General features: G+C 43.2%; 1 protein-coding gene across 1 annotated transcript in view; it reads left to right on the top strand.

Moving 5' to 3' along the window:
- The window catches only part of SSU72 (SSU72 homolog, RNA polymerase II CTD phosphatase), a 141435-nt gene that overhangs the window by 29048 nt on the left and 91829 nt on the right, over positions 1-20558 (top strand). Inside the window, exon 2 of the mRNA XM_030186292.1 lies at positions 20235-20378. Within this exon, the coding sequence (XP_030042152.1) occupies positions 20235-20378 (144 nt within the window). The remainder of the gene's footprint in view (positions 1-20234; positions 20379-20558) is intronic.

Here is a 20558-nt window from a genome sequence, read left to right as displayed (position 1 = left end):
CATCGGCTAGACGTGTCTGAGCTGCAGGTGCTGTCCTGTCGGGACCCTTTTCTGCAATTCTCGGAGTAATGTTACATACAGTGCCTTCCTTCCTGCCTAAGGTGGTTTCAGCGTTTCACCTGAAGAGGCCCATTTTTCTTCCTTCCTTTTCTAGGGAAGAGTTCCCGGACTCCTTTTGGCAGTTATATCTTTTGGATGTCCGCAGAGTGCTGTTGCAGTATCTACAGATGTCTGACTTTGGGACTTCTGATCACCTTTTTGTCTTGTTGTCAGGTCCTCGGCATGGAGGTCCAGCGTCTAAGGCTACTATAGCCCATTGGCTCATAGAAGTCATTTTTGCTGCGTATCTGCTTTCAGGTCGGTCTCCGCCTGAAGCGTTTAAGGCGCATGCCACGAGAGCCATCTCTTCCTCGTGGGCTGAAACGGGTGCACTCTCTCCAAGAGATTTGAAGTACAGATACTTGGGCTTCTCAGCTCTCTTTTGCCCGGCATTACAGGCTGGATGTTGCAGCGAAGCAGGATGCTGTTTTTGGAGCTCAAGTATTGGCTTGTGGTGTGGCCTGTTCCCACCCTAAGTAGGGATTGCTTTTGTACATCCACTCAGTTAATGGATTCATCTGCTGATGATAAGGAAGGGAAAATTAGGTTCTTACCTTGGTAATTTTCTTTCCTTTAGTCACAGCAGATGAATCCATGATCCCTCCCTGTCTGACTTTTTTTGTTCAGATCTTTCATGCAGATATAAATCTCATTGGGAGAAGTTGGAAAACAGTTACCAGAATTTCTACATGATGTTTTACTACAGGAGGTTGAGATCGTCCCTCCTTTGTTGCTCCAGTTCTGGGGCGTTTGTTCACTGTGAGGAAAGTTTGTGTTACTATACCTTTATGGTTCACTCTGCTTTGGAAATCTCAAATACTGAAGGCAGTTGGGGGCTAGCTGTCCAAGAGGCACTATGGTTTTTCAGTGTTCTCTATCTCCACCTGCTGGTAGGCGGATACAACCCATCAGTTAATGGATTCATCTGCTGTGACTAAAGGAAAGAAAATTACCCAAGTTAAGAATCTAATTTTCCCTTGGACCTGATCCTTTATAAACAGTTGTGCTCAGATTCAATTAAAATCCTAAATATCTGGAATTGTAGGTACGTTTATAAATGTTAAGTTGCTAACTTTGGCCATTTTATTCAGTCTTTCATAAACTGAAGAATATTGGCTTTTATAGTCACCTTATTGATTTCTTGCCTACCAAGTAATAGAAAACAGCCTCTTTTCCAAGCTACTTTTCACCAGTTGAGGCAAAGGAAGTGTTTTCAGTGAACATGTGTAGTGTCGGTGCTGCAATCTGTTGATGAATTATGGAGGTGGAGGCATTACTTTTCATTTAACCCTCATACCATGGCTTCGCAGCAAGCTGCAGGTCCCAGAGTTCCAGGATATCATATGACAGGCGATTCCACAGGAGTGCCGCTGACTGGCTCTGAGAGGAACAGCATCCCTGAGCATAATCACTAGAAATGATTAGTAGTAGAGTTTGCTGGGTGCTACTTTTTATGAAAATACCCAATTTATAGGGAACATTTTGAGGGAGGTCAATGCCCTAGTGCAGCCTTGGCTTTAGCAAGAGCCTCTTTATATCTTTCCAGCTTTGGCTGTCATTGGCAGAGTTCTACGGTATGCAGCCAGGCACCTGTTTGGTAACTGGCTGTGCTGTCCATGATACATAGATTTCATGCACCTCCATGTGGGGCAGCTTCTACTGCTGCAGGATCCGGTGGCTATGGAAGACCCAAATCCCTTTAGAATTATGTCTTGGCCCTTGAGGGCAGTGTTTGAAGTCCAAAGGCCACTAGGTTGCAGTCATTTCTACCCTGCTTAGGGCACCCATGCATATGTCTCTTTGCTGTATGTTCGGCAAATCTATGGCAGGTGCTACTACCTGAGATTTTGGTGTTTGCTAGCAGCAGGACTTGGTGCCCAGCTCTTGAAGGTCCACTTTGCAGCCCTGTCTTGCTACCAGAGTAAAGTGCACAGCAGTTCTTAGCAGCTCAGTCACATATGCATTTTCTGCCTGGTGGAGTCTATTTGCTTCACATCTGCAGCCTGTTCTTCCACAGTGGGACCTTAATTTGGTTCTGAATATTCTGGTGGTTCCTTCCTTTGAACCTTTGAAGGTTGCCTCAAGGTGGTGTTTTCAGCAAGGAGGGGCTCGGAATTGCAAGCCTTGTCTTGTAGAGACCCATATTTGTCCTTTCAGACCTTCAAACCTATTCATTCCTTCCTGCCAAAAGTGATCTCCCTGCTCCATATGAACCAGGTAGATCTCCCTGCCTTTTTAGAGGGTAGACAGTCTGCTCAGAAGTTCTGCGAGCTGAATGTGCACAGGGTTTTGCTTCAATATTTGGAGTTGGCTAACCCTTTCTGTCAGGCTGTGCCATTTCATGGCCCACAAAGAGGCAGGCAGCTTTGAGGTTCATGACGTGCTTGATTAGTGCTGCCATTGAAGCAGTTTATAACATGTGGAGAAAGGCAGTATCGCACAGACAGACATGAAAATACCTGTGAAACAGTAACTTAGTCATCACTGAATTTCTTTGCGACACTTCATTGTCATTCTAGCCAAGAACAGTGTGTCTTTTTGATTTCTGGGGGGGGGGGGGGGGGGGGGTCTTGTCTTCCCCCTCTCAGTAAGGAATATCCAGTTGTCAGCACTGGTCTAGCTGGACGTAAAGGAAGGTGACACTTATACCTAGTAAACTTCCTTTCGTTGAGTCTTGCTAAACCAGTTTAGGACACTTGAGAATTCTCTGTTGTGTTCATGATATCTTTCAGTACTCTGTACAGGCCAGATTTTCAGGATCTCTCTATTGAATATGCATGTTATTTACATAGAGTGGAATGAATGGGCATGCAGATCTCTTGTACATATTCATTAGGGAGATCTTGAAAAGCTGTCCCATGGGGCCCTCAAGGATTGTACTTGGACAAGCCTTCTGTAGCTAGTTTGGCATTTAAAGTTTAGTCTATAAATTGCAGTGGTTCTATAGGGTTAAAGTAGTACTGTGCATAGAAAACCTAATGCACTTTGCTCTGCCAGTGGCATACTGGAGAATTCCAGGCTGCGTAAGCTGTTATACCAGTGATGTCACTGGAATAGTTCAATATCTCTACCTCCTATCTGCTAGTAGGAGAGATTTAGCCCATTATTTGGACTAGTCTAGTAGGACTCAAGAAAAGGATATTAGCAGATGAATAAATTTCACCTTAAGTTCATCCTGCTTACTGTACCTTCCAGAGTGTCTACCCTATGTCATATTTTGGTATCTGCAAAAAAAGCAAACATATTCCTCTAGCTCTTCTGCAGTATGGTTTTATGAAAATTGGTTTTTGGGGGGGGGGGGGGGGGGTTAGGTTTTGTTTACACATCTCAAATGCTAGCACATAGTCATCCCTCAACCACATGGCTTTCTTCTACATGGTGGAGGAGTGGCCTAGTGGTTAGGGTGGTGGTCTTTGGACCTGAGGAACTGAGTTCCATTCCCACTTCAGGCACAGGCAGCTCCTTATGTCTCTGGGCAAGTCACTTAACCCGCCATTGCCCCAGGTACAAATAAGTACCTGTATACAATATGTAAGCCGCATTGAGCCTGCCATGAGTGGGAAAGCTCGGGGTACAAATGTAACTAAAATAAATACATTATACAATATTTAATATATTTTAATAGCACTGAGTTAACTTAGTGAAACCTCATCTCCTTAAATGGTACTTAATAGGCCACTTCAGATGGTGAATTCTCACCTGAGTGATGTATGTGGCATCAATTAAATTGCCATAAGAACATAAGAGTAGCCATACTGGGTCAGATCAGTGGTCCATCTAGCCTAGTATCCTGTTTTCCAAACGGCCAAGCCAGGTCACAAGTACCTGGCAGAAACCCAAATTGTGGCAACATTCCATACTACAAAACCCAGGGCAAGCAGTTGCTTCCCATGTCTGTCTCAATAGCAGAATATGAATGTTTCCTCTAGGAATTTGTCCAAACCTTTTTTTAAACCCAGATACGCTAACCGCTGTTACCACCTCCTCCGGCAAAGAGTTCCAGAGCTTAACTATTCGTTGAGTGAAAAAATATTTCCTCCTATTTGTTTTAAAAATATTTCCATGTAACTTCCTCGCATGCCCCCTAGTCTTTGTACTTTGGAATGAGTAAAAAAAATCGATTTACTTCTACTTGTTCTACACCACTCAGGATTTTATAGACCTCAGTCCTATGTCCCCTTATCCGTCTCTTTTCCATGCTGAAGAGCCCTAACCTCTTTAGCTTTCCTCGTATGAGAGGAATTCCATCCCCTTTATCATTTTAGTCGCTCTTCTTTGAATTTTTTCTAATGCCACTATATCTTTTTTTGAGATACGGTGACCAGAACTGAGCGCAATACTCAAGTTGTGGACGCACATTGGAGCGATAGAGGCATTATAGTATTTTTGGTCTTATTCACCATCTCTTTCCAAATAATTCCTAGCGTCCTGTTTGCTTTTTTGGCCGCTGCCACACACTTCAGAAGATTTCAGCGTATTATCTACAGCGATACCCAGATGTTTTTCTTGAGTGCTGACCCCCAGTGTGGACCCTAGCATCAGGTAACTGATTCGGATTATTCTTTTCAATGTGCATCCCTTGCATTTGTCCACATTAAATTTCATCTGCCATTTGGATGCTCGGTCTTCCTGCAATATATTTCACAGTCCGCACGTGTTTTAACAACTTTAAATAGTTTTGTATCATCTGCAAATTTGATCACCTCACTAGTCCTGATTTCCATTTCATTTATAAATATGTTAAATAGTTCCAGTCCCAGTACAAATCCCTGCGGCACTCCACTCCATTGAGAGAAATGACCATTTAACCTTACCCTCTGTTTTCTATCCAATAACCAATTCCTGATCACACCAGAACCTCCTTGCCTCCTATCCCGTGACTCTCTAATTTTCTCAGGAGTCTCTCATGAGGAACTTCTATCAAAAGCTTTCTGAAAATCTAGATACACTACATCAACCGGCTCACCTTTATCCACATGTTTATTCATGCCTTCAAAGAAATGAAGCAGAATTTTATTCTTTATAATAGTTTCCATTGTTATAAAGGACTTGAAAGGCTCCCTCTCCCTTCCCCAAGGATTTTTATACAATCACCATCTTGTCTTATTACAAACATAAGATAGTTGACTATTTTGGATTATGGACTTCAGAGATACTTTCTGATGGTCCCTTCTTATCTTATTGTAAGCTACCACTACAGAGAACATAGAATAATTGTGTTCCATATTTCTAACCCATTCAGTTGCTTTTGGGCCTATACTTAATGGTGCATAGTTGATGTACAATACACATACTAAACAGTGACACAGGTTTGGCAAACAATCCTTGAAAGTTGTATATGGTGTTTAGAAATCCTGTATTTATAGAATGAATTGATTATAGTAGCCTTTTGAGTTCTGTGCAGTAACTGCATTTCTTATATAGCATCTGTGAACCTTTTTATTAAATTAGTTTTATGAAACTTGTAAATCCAATGCAAAGCTTAGGTCTCTTGTGATGTCGGCCCTTTCTCCATTTCAAATCCAGTCAGTGCTCAATAGTGACATGTACAGGCCAGACTCTGCTGAAAAAGCCGTGGATATGTTAAGTGAGAATAGGGTTATATTTTGTGTGAAGGAAGGAAAGGAAAGACCTAGATTTGTTGCAGATAAAGGCTCATGGCACTTGTAGCCCCATTACAGCCTTGTTCTCAAAATGGAATTGCAGAGGAGGAGGAGGAAAAGTGGATCAGGAAGGATTAGAAATTGCAATTTCCAAAAAAAAATGTTTTGTAGCTGTAGAATGTAATGAATATGGGAGGTTCTCATTTTAGTTTTGAGGGTTTTTAGATATAGCTCACAAATTGTCACGTTGCAAGGCAAGTTATATTCACTAGAGGGTTTATAATCTAAGATCTAAAGGCCTGATAATCAAAGGATGAGCTTCTAAATTTGTGCCGTTTTCAGCCAAACTTAGAAGCTTGAACCTTTTCAGATAGAAATTCATCTTAATTTAGGAGTTTAAAAGTTTATGCTTATAAATTTGGGTCTGCCATTTATTTTTTTTGCCTAGATTTCAGCCTAATTCTGAAAGAACGCAAACTTTTCTCCCTGCCCTAAATCCACCTCTGTTGACACCCACTTTTTATGCTCCAAAATTTTGTTTATATTTTCAGAGGCCAAATTTGGAGAATAAATCCTTTTGAGTAATAAGCCATAAGTTTTTCTACTTCAAGAAGTGGGGGTTAGGTAACTCGCTCAAGGAGTTAGCACATTTTACTGATCAGCTTTGCTCTCAGTGACTAAACTTTGATCATCCTAATTTGAATTTATATTTGGTATACATAGGGCTTCTGGTATTTTTTTTAATTGATAAAACATTAATACAAAAAATTGTTTAACACCAGAGAAACTCCACTTACCCTAAGGTCAGAATGTTTATTTATCTTCTGTTCTCTGTTTGGTTTTGTACCTTTTCTCTGCGGACAAGTAGGGGATAGATGTAAGCAGAATAGTTTGATGTCATCAACAAATCCAACATGCCAGAACTCTCATTTAGCTAAAATCAATTTTGAGTCTCTTCTCACACTGGAGGAGACTGCTAGTGAAGTCAGTTTACCTATTCTGTGATCTATTGCCAGTTGCAGCTCTCCTGTCAGAGGGGCTTTGCAAATAGACATACTTAAAAATGAGCTTTAGCAGTGCTACAGAAGCTGAAACACCTGTCAGATAATCACTCTTCAAGCAGCACTAGACTCCTGTCTTGACAACTGGATCCGGTAACAACTCCCTCCAAGCTTATGGTGGCTTCCAGCCCATGAAAGCCATCCCTGCTCTCTCTCCCAAGCCCAGTTCAGGCACCAGGACAGATATGAAAACAGTCCAACCTAGTACCTTGTATGACTGGGGCTTACACTTGTTCCACCCGAGGCAGGGGGCCTAGCGACAAATGTCAGAGGCATGCTCCTAGTGGGACACCAAGGCCCAAAATCGGGCTAATCTACCATCACTCACAAGGCTGCTCAAGACACCAGCAGCCTGTGGGTTTTCTCATTCGGGGGACAAGTCATGGAGATGGCAAAGCCTCAATGTCCTCAGGAAATGCAGAAAGATTCACAGTATCATCAAAGACCACAAATTTTAGAGCTCCTACAAAATTTGAAATTGTGGTCTCTTTGCAACAAACACCATTGGGAGAAGCAGATATATGCCACTCCCTCCATACTCTTATCTAGTGCCTCTGATTATCAGGCCCATGTTTTTGCAGTTGCTCTAGAAATCTGTATATCACTACTGGTGACATACCAAGAGCCATTTGAACCCCTAGCTATCATAACTATCTCAACATGTATTCCCCCCCCCCACCCACCCATCCAAATAGGAAATGAAGTGGTTTGGTCATCAGCATCTAGGCAACACCCTTAACAGGAGCATATGGATTGGGCAGCATATGAGGATAACACCACCAAAAGCACAACAGCAGGACCAGTCAGAAGACTACTCATGCCTTTGCTTTCTCCACAGACTTTCAAAAGACTTGCCAGAGAATTTGGTAAAAGCAGTTGGCTTTAACAGGAATGGGTTCAAACGAGCTCTGACATGTTGGCTCCCTGGCAGGGAAAGGGGATAGGACTTGATATACTGCCTTTCTATGGTTACAATCAAAGCGGTTTACATATTAATATACAGGTACTTAATTTGTACCTGGGGCAATGGAGGGTTAAGTGACTTGCCCAGAGTTGCAAGGAGCTGCAGTGGGAATCGAACCCAGTTCATCAGTATCAAAGCTAGCTGTACTAACTCCTTCACAACAACTGGTATGGCTGAATTCACCTGTTGTCTGGAGAACACCCATTTAGAGGTAAGTAAGTCTGCTTTCTGCACTAATGACTCCTAAATAAAAAATGATTCCACTTGAGAAGGTGCACTGCAATAGTACCTGTGGTAGTAAAAATAAAACTGCTTTGTACTAAAAAAAAAAAAAAATTCTTGCTTGCTGGAAACAAGCACGCTAATTTGAAATTCTTGGATACCTAGTAGGGCTGCAGGTTATCACAGTTAACTCGGCAAATTAATGAATTAAATTATCATGATTTAAAAAAAAACAAAAAACTAATTGCAGTGTCTCCTGCAAGCATCTTCTCTGCTCTCTTACACTCCCAACACCTGTCCTCTGTGCAATTCAATATCATCCCCCTGCGCCAGTCTACTTTAAAGATAGTTGCACATATGCTGTCTGCTGGATCAGAACCTTTCCCTCTGACCTATCCCACCCATGCAGAAACAAGAAGTGATGTCAGAGGAAGCAGGACGGGCCAGAAGGAAAGCTTCAGAGTAGGCCACAGGCAGCATATGTGCAATGTTGCCATTCCCAGGATCAGCAGAAGACCACCTTTAAGGTAGACTGGCAGAGTATTTGGTGTGGGGGGGGGGGGGGGACAGATGCTGAACCCTGGGTGGGGGGAGAAGTGTGAGCTGCAGACCCACAAGCAGAGCTGGAGGGGTCACCGATGGAAGCTGTGACCGAGGCAGTGAGTTCCAAAAGCTATGAGAAGTTTGGCGTTGCTCATTAGGTTGAGGGGAGGGAAAGGGAAAAGGGACTTGATATACTACCTTTCTGAGTTTTTTTGCAACTGCATTCAAAGCGGTTTACATATATTCAAGGAGGAGGAGATGAGAGAGGGATAATGGTCCCCAGGAAAGAAAGAGAGAATGGACCTGGGAGAAGAGGGAGAGATGTTGGATCTGGGAGTAGGAAGGAGGGAGATTATTAGCCCTTAGGCAAGATCCCAGAATACCTGGGATTTTGCCAGGTATTTGTGACCTAAATTGGCCACTGTTGGAAACAGGTTACTGGACTTGATGGACCTTCAGTCAGTCCCAGTATGGCAAAGCTTATGTTCTTATGTTAAGGGAAGGGTAGATGTGACTCGGTCTAAACATCCCAGATTTGACTGATTCCTACAGAGCGAGCACTGCCACCTTACAGTTGTCCAATTGTGAGCAACCTACTAGTAGGACGACGACTCATCCTTGTTCATCTGTGGCCTCTTATAACCTCCAAACATTGGGTGCTATGTACCATATAGCACAGTTATGCTCTGCGTTGAGGGTAAAAAGACCTCCTGACCTTCCACCAAGAGTTTGGTTTAAACTCTCTCCAGACGACACTACGTCTGTCAGAGGAGGGCCAAGAGCTCCTCTTGAATGCAATAGAACCATTTCCTCCACCAGACTGGGGTCAAGGGTTCTGTTCCAGATATTTTTTCATACCAAAAAAGACGGTCATACAACCAATTATCTATCTGTGAGACTTGCGTTTCTGCTCGAAGAAAAATTTTGCATGGCTTCCCTGGGATCACTATTTCCTATGATACAACTCAACGATTAGCATTGCGCTCTAGATCTCAAGGAGGCATACACGCACATACCTATTCTTCCTGCACACAAAGTGTCTCTGCGCTATCAGTACAAGGTCTTACCTTTCAGCTTGGCTTCGGCTCCTCGAATCTTCATGAAGTGCCTGATAGTAGTAGCTACAACACTTCGCAGGTGGGGCATAAATACGTCTTCCCCTACCATCAAGGCAGCCTTCTGGGTGTCTGCACACACCTCCATTGTATTTACCATAAGGCTTCTAGAACTCCTCCGAGTTTGATCAATTACCCCACATCAGATCTTCAACTGGTTCAAACCTTAGAGTTCATAGGGGCTGTCATCGAGCCTTCCTTCCTCGACCGAGCAAACTTACTGAATCTGGCCGTTCAGGTGTTCAAATCCACCCAAGTATCTGCTCATCAGATGCTCTGCCTACTTGGTCATGTGGCTTCAGCAGTCCATTTAACGCCATTGGCTCTCTACTTCTGAATTCTTCAGTGGATGCTCTCCTCCCAGTGGTCCCAAGCCACAGGATTGCTTTCTGCCCGTATTCAAGTTACTCCACAGCTACGACACTCTCTACAGTGATAGATAGTATCTCAGAATCTCACCTAGGGTCTTCCGTTTCGGCCCGTTGCACATCATAAGGTTCTCACCACAGATGCCTCTGTGGTAGGTTGTGGTGTTCACCTTGATGGTCCCCACAGGAGAAATGACAACCTCCTGAAATTGCGAGCATTCTGGAACACCCTCAAGATTATTCAAGACTACTTTCTCAATCAGCTAATACTCATTTGCACAGATAACCAGGTTGCAATGTTTTACCTGAACAAACAAGGAGGAACAGGCTCTTACCACTTCTGTTGGCAACCAATACAGATATGTACTTTGGGCAATATCTGTCAGGAGCTGTTTACCTAGCCAGCAAACAGAATGTGGTGGCAGACAAATTGAGCATAGTACTTCAGCCTCGCAAATGTTCTCAGCATCTCTATAGTTTGTTGAATATTCCAGCAATAGGAGATCCCAGCAATTAGACCTCTTTGCTTCTCAGAACCACAGACTTCATCGCTTTTGTTCCAGGATATATGCTCCCAAGTGTATAGCCACAGATGCCGCCTTGCTGTACTGGGAAACAGACCTTCTACCTTTCCCCCATTCCCTCTCATAGGGATAACTCTGCTCATGCGTTGAGACCAAGGGACCATGATCCTAGTTGCTCCCTACTAAGTACATAAGTATTGTCATACTGGGACAGACCGAAGGTCCATCAAGCTCAGCATCCTGTTTCCAACAGTGGCCAATTCAGAAACGGTGCAATACATTTTATGCTGCTTATCCTAGAAATACACTGTCAAACGTTGTCCCAGACAGCTATAACATTTTCTCTAGTCTTATTTTCTTTTTCCTCAGTGTATATTTATTGCAATACTGTAACCTTCTGTAGCAATAGATTTTCAAACATTATCGTTTTTTAACTTCTTTTTATGTTTTTAGGGGATCATCAGATAATAATGCTGCTCTCACCATATAAACGCAAGGTTCAATAATTCCTTATCCATCCAGGAAAGAATGGTTGAGGCGCAAATCCTCATGGATCAACCCAATTTTTTTCATATAATAATTCTTTCTTGTTTTTCAATGAATATTTTTTAAAACATTTTTTTCTTAAAAGTTGAGAATTCATGTTAACTTTCACATCGGCACCATTCTTACAACGTTATCTCATATTCTATGACTTTCTCATTTCCTCAGGAGCCATTCATGAGGTACTTCATCAGATGCTTTTTTGAAAATCCATGTACACAATATTGACTGACTCATCTTTATCCACATTTTTGTTCATCCCTTCAAAGAAATGTAGTAGATTGGTGAGGCAAGATTTACCTTGACTGAATCAGTGTTGACCTTCTCATTAGTTCGTGCTTATATTTATGCTGTGTAATTTGTACCATTTTGCCCAGCGTTAACGTCGGGCTCACTGGTCTTGTAATTTCGCAGATTACCTCTGGAACCCTTTTAAAAACTTGGTGTTAAATTGGCCAGACTCTTTTCCTCTTCCTACACACCCAAGTATCCTTCTGGCTTTTGTTGCCTTTTCTATCTGGGTAGCCATCTTCAGCCCATCAGAAACAATCACCCCCAGGTCCTGCCCTTTCATGCACAGAAGTAGTCAAGCTCTATACCTCTTCCTTGGGATTTTGCAGCCCAAATGTGATCCTGCATTTCTTTTAAAGCATTAAATCATGGCTAGCAAATTTTGGACAATTCTTTGGTGTTCACTAGATCCCTCCACATATTATCCATGCCATCCAGACTGTTTGTCCTGTTGCAACTGTGTAGATAATCAAAATCTTTAAACTTACCAGACACCCTTTCTGCAATATCACTTAAAAAAATATTAAAAAGAACGAGACCAAAGGACAGGCTCCTGCAGCATACTACTTGCAATGACCTTATCTTCAGTGAGTGCCATTTACCACTATTGTCACCTTCTACTGTTTCTAACTAGTAGGCCACATTAGGGCTTATAACAAGAGCACTCTTTATAATTTGCTTATGGGGAGCTATTTCCTGCAACCCATTGGATTTCAGAAACTGCACTTTTCTGTTGAGCAGTGTTTCTGTAATTTATTCATCGGATATCAAAGTGGAGAGGGGCCCTTCTCCATTTCTCCTGGACCACTCCTGAGTAATGCAATGGGCTGAGAGCCAGGCAGTTTCTCACTGCAGATCCTTATAACCCTGAGCAAGTTACTTAACCCTCCATTGCTCCAGATTCAAAACTTGGGGTGAGAGCCCACTAAGGACAAGAGGGTACCTATATATAATATGCAAAATGCTTTGGTTGTACCACATGCAGTATATCAAATTCGTTACCCTTACTTTTACTAATGGATTGAAAAGTTCAGACATTGGACCTGCCAGAACTTCCCTAAGGTCCTTCAGTTCTTCAAGATGTATATCATCCAACCACATCTTAGTTCAGCTAGGTTCTATGAACATGCTTACTATTATGTAGACATATCCTAGTGAACTGAGAGAGCGGGCATATTTGTTTAGTTTCATGTTCAGACCAATCGCCTAAACAAACCAAAAGTGTAGAAGGTGATTCAACAAACATCTTCAGTAATTACAGCCACCATAAAATTAGGGGAATGGAGTTGTAGCCTTATGGTTAGTGCAATGGGCTGAGAACCTGGGGAACTGGGTTCGATTCCCACTGCAGCTCCTTGTAGCTCTTGGCGTGGGATGGTAAATAAGACCAAGAATAATATAATGCCTCTGTATCGCTCGTGGTGTGACATCACCTTGAGCATTGTGTTCAATTCTGGTTGCCGTATCTCAAAAAAGATATAGTGGAATTAGGAATGGTTCAAAGGACAACCAAAATAAAGGAGTGGAACTCCTCTCATATAAGGAAAGGCTAAAGAGGTTAGGACTTTTCAGCTTGGAAAATGACTGAGGGGCGGATATAATAGATGCCTACAAAATCCAGAATGGTGTAGAACGGGTAAGAGCGAATCGTGTCTTTTTTTTTTTTTTTTACTGTAAAGTACAAAGACTAGGGAACACTCAATGAAGTTACATGCATGGAAATATTAAAACAAATGGGAGGGAATATTTTTTTCACTCAACGAATAGTTAAGCTCAGGAACTCATTGCCAGAGGATGTGGTAACAGTGGTTAGAGTATTTGGGTTTAAAAAAAAGTTTAGACAAGGTCCTGGAGCAAAGGTCCATAGTCTTCCATTGAGATAAGCATGGGGAAGCTACAGCTTGTCCTGGGATTGGTAGCATGAAATATTGCTGCTATTTGGGTTTCTACCAGGTATTTGTGATTTGGATTGACCACTGTTGGAAACAGGATACTGGGCTGGATGGACCATTGGTCTGACCCAATATGGCTATTCATATGTTCTTAGTTTGAGAAAAAATATAGTTTCTCAAATTTGGGTGACGTCATCCAGAGCCCAGTGTGGATGCTACCCAGCATTCTATAGCTTTAAGAAGCCTTTGGCAACATCCCACTGTGCATTCACAAGTGCCTTCCTGCCTGACGTGAGCGTGCAGGACCAGCAAGCTTCTTTGTTCCATGGAGCTGAGGCTACGTCTATATGAGTTCTCAGCTTGTCTTGTTTTCTTTTTTCTCAGTGACTTCCCTCACAGTAAATACTAACTTTTTTCTATTTTTCATTGTTCTTTGCCTTGGCAAGTTTCCTTTGTGTTTTTAAGGCTACTGAGGCCTGCTTAGGCCCAAGCACCAGTCAGAGGAATTTTTCTATTTTTTTGTGAAGAGATTTTTTTCACCTCACAATTGAGCTGTTTTATTTCACATTGGCTATTTTTCCTTCTATCTCAAATTCCCTGAGGTTTCAAGTGGTGCTCTCGATGTAAGTCATTTCTGGGACTGATCCCCCCCCCCCATAAATTCTCTCTGCTGAGGTGACAGTCTTTTAGGGACAGAGTTGAAGAGGTAGCTTTCCTCATCAAGAAGAGAGCTCACTGTTCCATCTGTGGCCATCTCTTCTTTGAGGTATACAGATGGAAACCAGAGGAGGTCCTACTACTCTCAAAGACTTTCCCAGCAGTCCTAGGGGGCCCGCTCCAGACCTCTGCAGCTGGCATTCCAGTCAGAGCAGGGGTTGAGCTTTTGACTGGCTCCAGGAGAGTTTAGCTGCCGTAAAAGTGGCTGTCCTGGTTAGCCTATTGGTAGGAAGTAAGCTAAACCTTTTCCGTATCAGATGGCTCCTTAAAACCTTGAAACAGTTCTCAAAATAGTCCGGAGAGGAGGTTATGTCCTCAATTTGCATCAGACCCCTCCAAATTGTCCACCAAGAGTGTCCTTTTGCAGCTCTCAGCATCGGGAGGTGCTTGCAGAGGAATTCTCCTGTCTTCTACAGGCCCACCTGTCGAACCTATTCCCTTCCCTTCTTCCCCTGGTGGATTCTATTCCAAGTACCTCCTAGTGACCAAAAAATATGATGGAAGGAGGAGTTTGGCCATCCTAGACCTAAGGGCCTTGAACAAATACCTTGTGAAATAAAAGTTCAGGGTTTCCCTGGGCACCCTATTTCCCATGATTCAGGCAAATGATTGGCTATGCTCTCTGGATTTAAAGGATGTATACACCCACATACAAGTTTACCACTACCAGTATTGCATCCTCCGTTTGGCCTCGCATCCGCTCAAGTGTTTGCAAAATGTCTAGCTGTAGTCACAGCATTGCTGTGCATGCTGGGAGTTCATGTGTTTCCCTGTCTGGGCGATTGGCTGGTCAAGAGCACCTCTTAAGGGTGCTCAAGGAATCTGTGCAGAGAACTGTTCAGGTGTCGAAGGGTTTAACTATCCAAGGCCCCAGCTGATCCCAGTTTAGTAATTGGAGTACATAGGAGCTCTGCTAGACATAATTCTTTAATTTGTATTGCTACTCAGGTCTGGCAAAGCCGGCAGATGTTGAGGTGGTTAGGCCACATGGCCTCCATGCATGTCACTCCTATGGCATGCCTCCATTTTAGTTACCCAATGGTCCTTTGCTTCTGAGCAGTGTCAGGCCACCTGGAATCTTGTGAATTGTCTTCTCAGTCAAATAGGAGTTGGCTCAGTCTTTTCTCTGGTGGACAATTTTAGACCAGTCTGTTACTGGGACTTCAATTCCAAATTCTACCTGCCCCAGCAATTTTTAATCACAGATGCATCCATCTTGGGCTGGGGAGCTCATGTGCAAGGACTTCACACCCAGGATCTGTTCAGGAGGCCATGCTTTAATATCAGTCTCTTCTCCTAGAGCTGTGGATGATCTGGAACTAAGGCTTTTCAGAGATCCGCCGAGCAACCAAATTCTATTTCAGGCAATCAGGTTACCATGTACACTATGTCAGTAAGCTGAGGGGGGGAGGAGGAGGACAGGTTCCTACCCCTGAAGCAGCTGGAATGGAGCAGTGGGCGACCAGCCACAGCATGTTGCTCTGAGTCACGTACCTAGGTTTTTTTTTTTTTTTTGGGGGGGGGGGGGAGTGCAGACTGAGCAGGGAATTGCAACCACATGTGGTCTCAACATGGGCATTGCCCACAAGATCTTCCGAGGGGGGGGGGGGGAGGAGGAGTACAGGTTCTTACCCTTGAAGCAGCTGGAATGGAGCAGTGGGCCACCAGCCACAGCATGTTGCTCTGAGTCACATACCTGAGCTTTTGGGGGGGGGGGGGGGGAGTGCAGTCTGGCAGACTGAGCAGGGAATTGCAACCACATGTGGTCTCAACATGGGCATTGCCCACAAGATCTTCCGAGTGGGGCATCCCCTTGGTGGATTTTTGCCACTTATCTCAAGATCAAGGTCCATCAGTACTGCTCCAGACTCGAGTCACACGGCAGGCTAATCTTGGATGTCTTCCTCGATTTAGGGGAAGGGTCTTCTGTAGGAATATCCTCCAATAATAGGGAAAACTTTGCTGAAACTCAAGACCGGGAAATCGTGATTCTCAATGTGCCTTACTGGCTGAGACACATATGGTTCCCCCTTATTTTGGAGTTGTCCTTCAAAGAACTCGGGACGTTGGAGTGTTTTCTGACCCATATGACACAATAAGGGATCCCTTCTACATCCCAACTGCCAGTCCTTGGCCTTCACAGCCTAGATGTTGGGAGCATAGAATTTCAACTGCCTGAGGGTGTCTCCAATCTGATTGGTTCCAGGAAAGATTCCTCCAAGAGGTGTTATGCTTTCAAATAGAGGTGGTTTGCCTTCTCCAAGAACAAGCAGACTAATAATTCTCACGTGGGTGCGTCGTGTTCTGCGTCACCCAGTTCGGAGCTTGAAAAAGCTTTGTATAGCTTTAAGAGCACACGCGAGTGCATGCCCACAGAGAGTGCAAGGCCTCCAGTTCTTTTTTTTCCCGCAGTGAGAGGACACCATTTTCATTAACTCACTGCTCGGTTTGAGAGCTGCTTTTTTTCCCTTAGTGCCTGTTTTGTGCTTTCCCATCGCTGCTACTTTATTTTTTTGCCTTGTTTTATTTTGGGGCTGTATTTTTATCTCTTACCCTTGCGGTTTTAGCGTTTTTTCCCCCCCCTTTATTTTTACCATGCTCGGTAGGCTGCACTTGGGCCTGAGCTCCACTCGGTCGTGTCCTTATACTTTTTTCTGGTGCTTTGCCTCTTTTTTTCAGCACCATCGAGACTTTTGATTTCGCTATGGCTTTTTTTTTCCCTTCCGTTTCATCTAAGGTTCCCAGTGGCTTTAAGCGGTGCAGCAGGTTCAATAGGACCATCTCTGGCAAAGGCACCCATTCTTTGTGTCTTCAGTGTTTGGGGCCTGAACATACCCCTTCTAACTGTGTTCTTTGTGTTCTCATAAAAAAAAAATAACTGACTTGGCCAGAGGCTCAGCGAGAAACCTCGGTATCGGCATTGAGAGTTGCATTTGGTGCATTGGTCTGCATGGCTGCTAGCCTCGTAGACACTTAGAATGGCAGTGCAGTCAGTGGGTCTCCACTTGCCTCGATGCCAGTTGCTTTGCAGGCCCCCCAGGACAAGTCAGAATTGGACCCAACCCCGAGGCAACGTAAGGATTCGACGGCATCCTCATTGGTACCGAGGAGCATTGATCTCTGGCATTGGGGGAAGCCCAAGAAATATCAGCGATTGCCCTCAACACATGCTTGGAGCTCCAGGACACCTAGGGAACATCCACATGGCCTCCACTGTACATGTTACTCCCATGGCACGTCTCCAGATGCGATCCGCCCAGTGGACTAGCTTAAGTGCTCAGCAAGTGGAATCGCAGTAGGGAAGTGGGAAATGTTTTTTTTTTTGGGGGGGGGGGGGGGGCTTGCAGACAGCAAGGCCCCAGACATAGGTGTCTTTTTCCCGAGACATGGAGGCCATCGTCTACTACCTGATTCACCTGGACAAGGTGGAAAGAGGCCACCTCACCTTTTGTGGGGACAGCCAAAAACAAGGCAAGTATTTATTTATTACATTTGTACCCCACGCTTTCCCACAAATAGCAGGTTCAATGCGGCTTACATAGTAAATAGAATTACAGAGTCTTGAAGGAGAATATTACAAGTTGTAGTAAACATAGTAATAGTAGGGTTATGAAGATATGTGAATTGAACATGGAGAGGTTAACAAAAATAGGATGAGCAAAAGGAAAAGAGATTGGGAGGGGTAAGGAGTAGGAAGGATGGAGAGGAAAAGATTGAGGGATAAGCATAAGGAGATTGGGAGAGATGGTCTATGGTAAAATAATCGTTAGGACAGGAATCATGTGGGTGGGCTTAAAGGTTAAGTTGGGTTGTTAGGGTAAGCTTTCTTGAAGAGATGGGTCTTCAACATTTTTCTGAAGGGGGGTACATGGTTGTTAAGCCCATAAGGCTTCCAAAAAAGGGTGGTGGTCACCTTCAAATATTAAAGGAGAACTCTGCACATCAGCCAAGTGGTCATTAGCCCTCCAAACACTCATCCCATTCATGCAAAGAGAAACATGAAAAGTAAATTTTGGGGGGCGGAGGAGGAGAAAGAGAATCAAATAGGGATCCTTGCAGGAGAAGTCTTGAAATTGAGGGATACAGTATGCTGAACAAATCACCACCAGAAACACTGCCTTTAGAGAAGGATCTTAAAGGTGGGGTGTGCTTCAGGGCTCAAAAGGTAGAGCCATTAAGGCAGTTTGAACCAAATTAAGATCTTGTGGAAGCACCCAGAAGGCACAGGCAGCTCCTTGTGACTCTGGGCAAGTCACTTAACCGTCCATTGCCCCAGGTACAAATAAGTACCTGTATACAATATGTAAGCCGCATTGAGCCTGCCATGAGTGGGAAAGCACGGGGTACAAATGTAGCAAAAAAAAAAATGAAGAAATGTTTAAATTCTGAAGGAAATAAGCAATGTCCAGATGGAGTCCAAGTACCTACCCCTAATCCAGACCCCTGAAGCAAATCAAGGCCACCATGTAGACCATCAATTCTCAAACCTGCCCTGGGGGAACTTCAGCCAGTAAGGTTTTCAATAAATATGCATGAGAGATTTGTGTACCAAGAAGGCAGTGTATACAAATAAATCTCATGCATATTCATTGTGAGTATCCTAAAACCTTGACTAGCTGGGGTTCCCCAGAACAGGCATAGAAATTAGACTTAGACCTTTAGAGAGTTTGCTTGTAAACCCTCATCTAGCCCCCCCCGGGGGGGGGAGGGGTGTGTGCTATGAAGGCTGTTTTAATTTTGTCTGTTAGCGTGTAGTTTTCTTTTTGGTGAATTCTTGGCTTTGACATTTGAATACCTGCAAGTGGCTATGTGCACTGCTTTATGGGCCAATGTGCAAAACCTAACACTAGTGTTAAAGGCGATTAGCGCCAGACTAGCATGCACATTAATGTGTACAGAATGTGTAGAAGGCTCTAATGCAGGTATCAGTGTGTGCACCAAAGATGGCCACAAATTCAATTTAAATTTATTGGAATGGATGTTAATGAGGTTTCTTGGTATTCCCTCCCGATGCTCAGACAACGCAGAAAAAATGCTGGCCTTAACGCTGAAAACTTAACGTCAGCTCAAGGGTGGTGTTGAAGGTTTTGAGGAGAGTATTTCTTCTGGATTTCACCTTAAATTGCCTATTTTTGTGGTAGTTTAGAAGCTTCTAAGCACAGAAACAAACATCTGAGTAAAAGTGAAAGCACACATTGGCGCCTTTTTTTCTGTGCTTAAATATGAGACTTTCAAAAGTGTAAGTGCAAATAGCTTTTGAAAATCTTGTATTTAAAGACACAGAAAAACAGCACTGATGTGTGTTTGCACTTCGGTTTTGCCTGGGTATGTGCACAAGAGCTGTACTTAGTGACGTGCGCATGTGCCAGGCACCTTCCTCCCCCTTGCTTTTGGTATAATGCATGCATAAAATTTAAATTGCTTTGATCATTGGTTAGCTAGATTTCTGCATTGTTGTCATGCTATGGGGTTTGCAGTGTTGGCTTTAGCACCGGAGCTTTGAGCATCAGCCTCTGTAGTAGCAATATTTCTGACAAGATGGCATAAATCCATATGTCTTGACTGGTCTAGCTCGATTCAAGGAAAATAAATAAATGGGAATAAATTCTTAAGTAGATCTGGTGAAAGCAACCATATATCTATTGGGGTGAGTACAAGGATTGGGTTTACTCTTGGCCACTGTCAGGATGCTGGGCTCAGTGGACTAATCCAGCATGGCCTATCTTATTTTCTGATACAATTACCAAGCTTAAATGTTATTAATTTGGTTATTTTTCCTTGTTGATATATTGTGGTGCTTTTTTTTATTTAGTTTTGTGATTTCAGCAAAGATTTTTTTTAACTGCATTTGATTAACAGGAAGGCTGCAATTAGTTTTTGTTGCTAAATTTTCTTTTAGTTGAGACAGTTAATCCAAACAGAATACTTGCATCAAAAGCAGAAATGAGGCAGTGGTTCTCAAACTAATTCTCATACATACCTAGCCAGTCAGGTTTGCAGGGTATCCACAGTGAATATGCATGACAAATTGCATGGTGTGCCTGCACAGTATGCAAATTACCTAACTGACTCTGTGTTCCAAGGACTGGGTTGAGATCACTGCAATAGTGAAAAACATGTGCCTTTACTGGGTTCTCTTCCAGAATTTAATCTGTTAAAAAGTAGTTTTTCCTTAGAAAGACAGTACTGTGTGTAACTCAGAGTTTGCTTCTTGTTTTGCATAACAAAATGAAAGAACTCTAAAGTATTTATAGTCAGAATTATTCATTAGTGTTTTTGTGTTTTCTTTCAGTAAACGAGGATTCATTGTCCGATCCTTTGGAACAGGGACCCACGTGAAACTACCAGGACCAGCACCAGACAAGCCAAATGTTTATGATTTCAAAACCACATATGATCAGATGTACAATGATCTACTTAGGAAAGACAAAGAACTGTATCCCTCAAGGAACACACTTTACTTAAACCGATACACGGTTTCATCTTTCCAAGGTGTAAATCTTTCTTTTGCGTATGCAATCACACATCAGGTCAACTGTGGCAGTGTTACGATTTTACAGGGCACTAAGCTGAATTCACGTCAGTGAAGGTGGAGTTTTTTCTTTTAATCTTATCT

This window comes from Microcaecilia unicolor, chromosome 13 (assembly GCF_901765095.1).
Source record: "Microcaecilia unicolor chromosome 13, aMicUni1.1, whole genome shotgun sequence".
Classification (NCBI taxonomy): domain Eukaryota; kingdom Metazoa; phylum Chordata; class Amphibia; order Gymnophiona; family Siphonopidae; genus Microcaecilia; species Microcaecilia unicolor.
The sequence above is the reverse complement of the archived record's forward strand: the minus strand, read 5'-3'. Positions and strand labels throughout refer to the sequence as shown.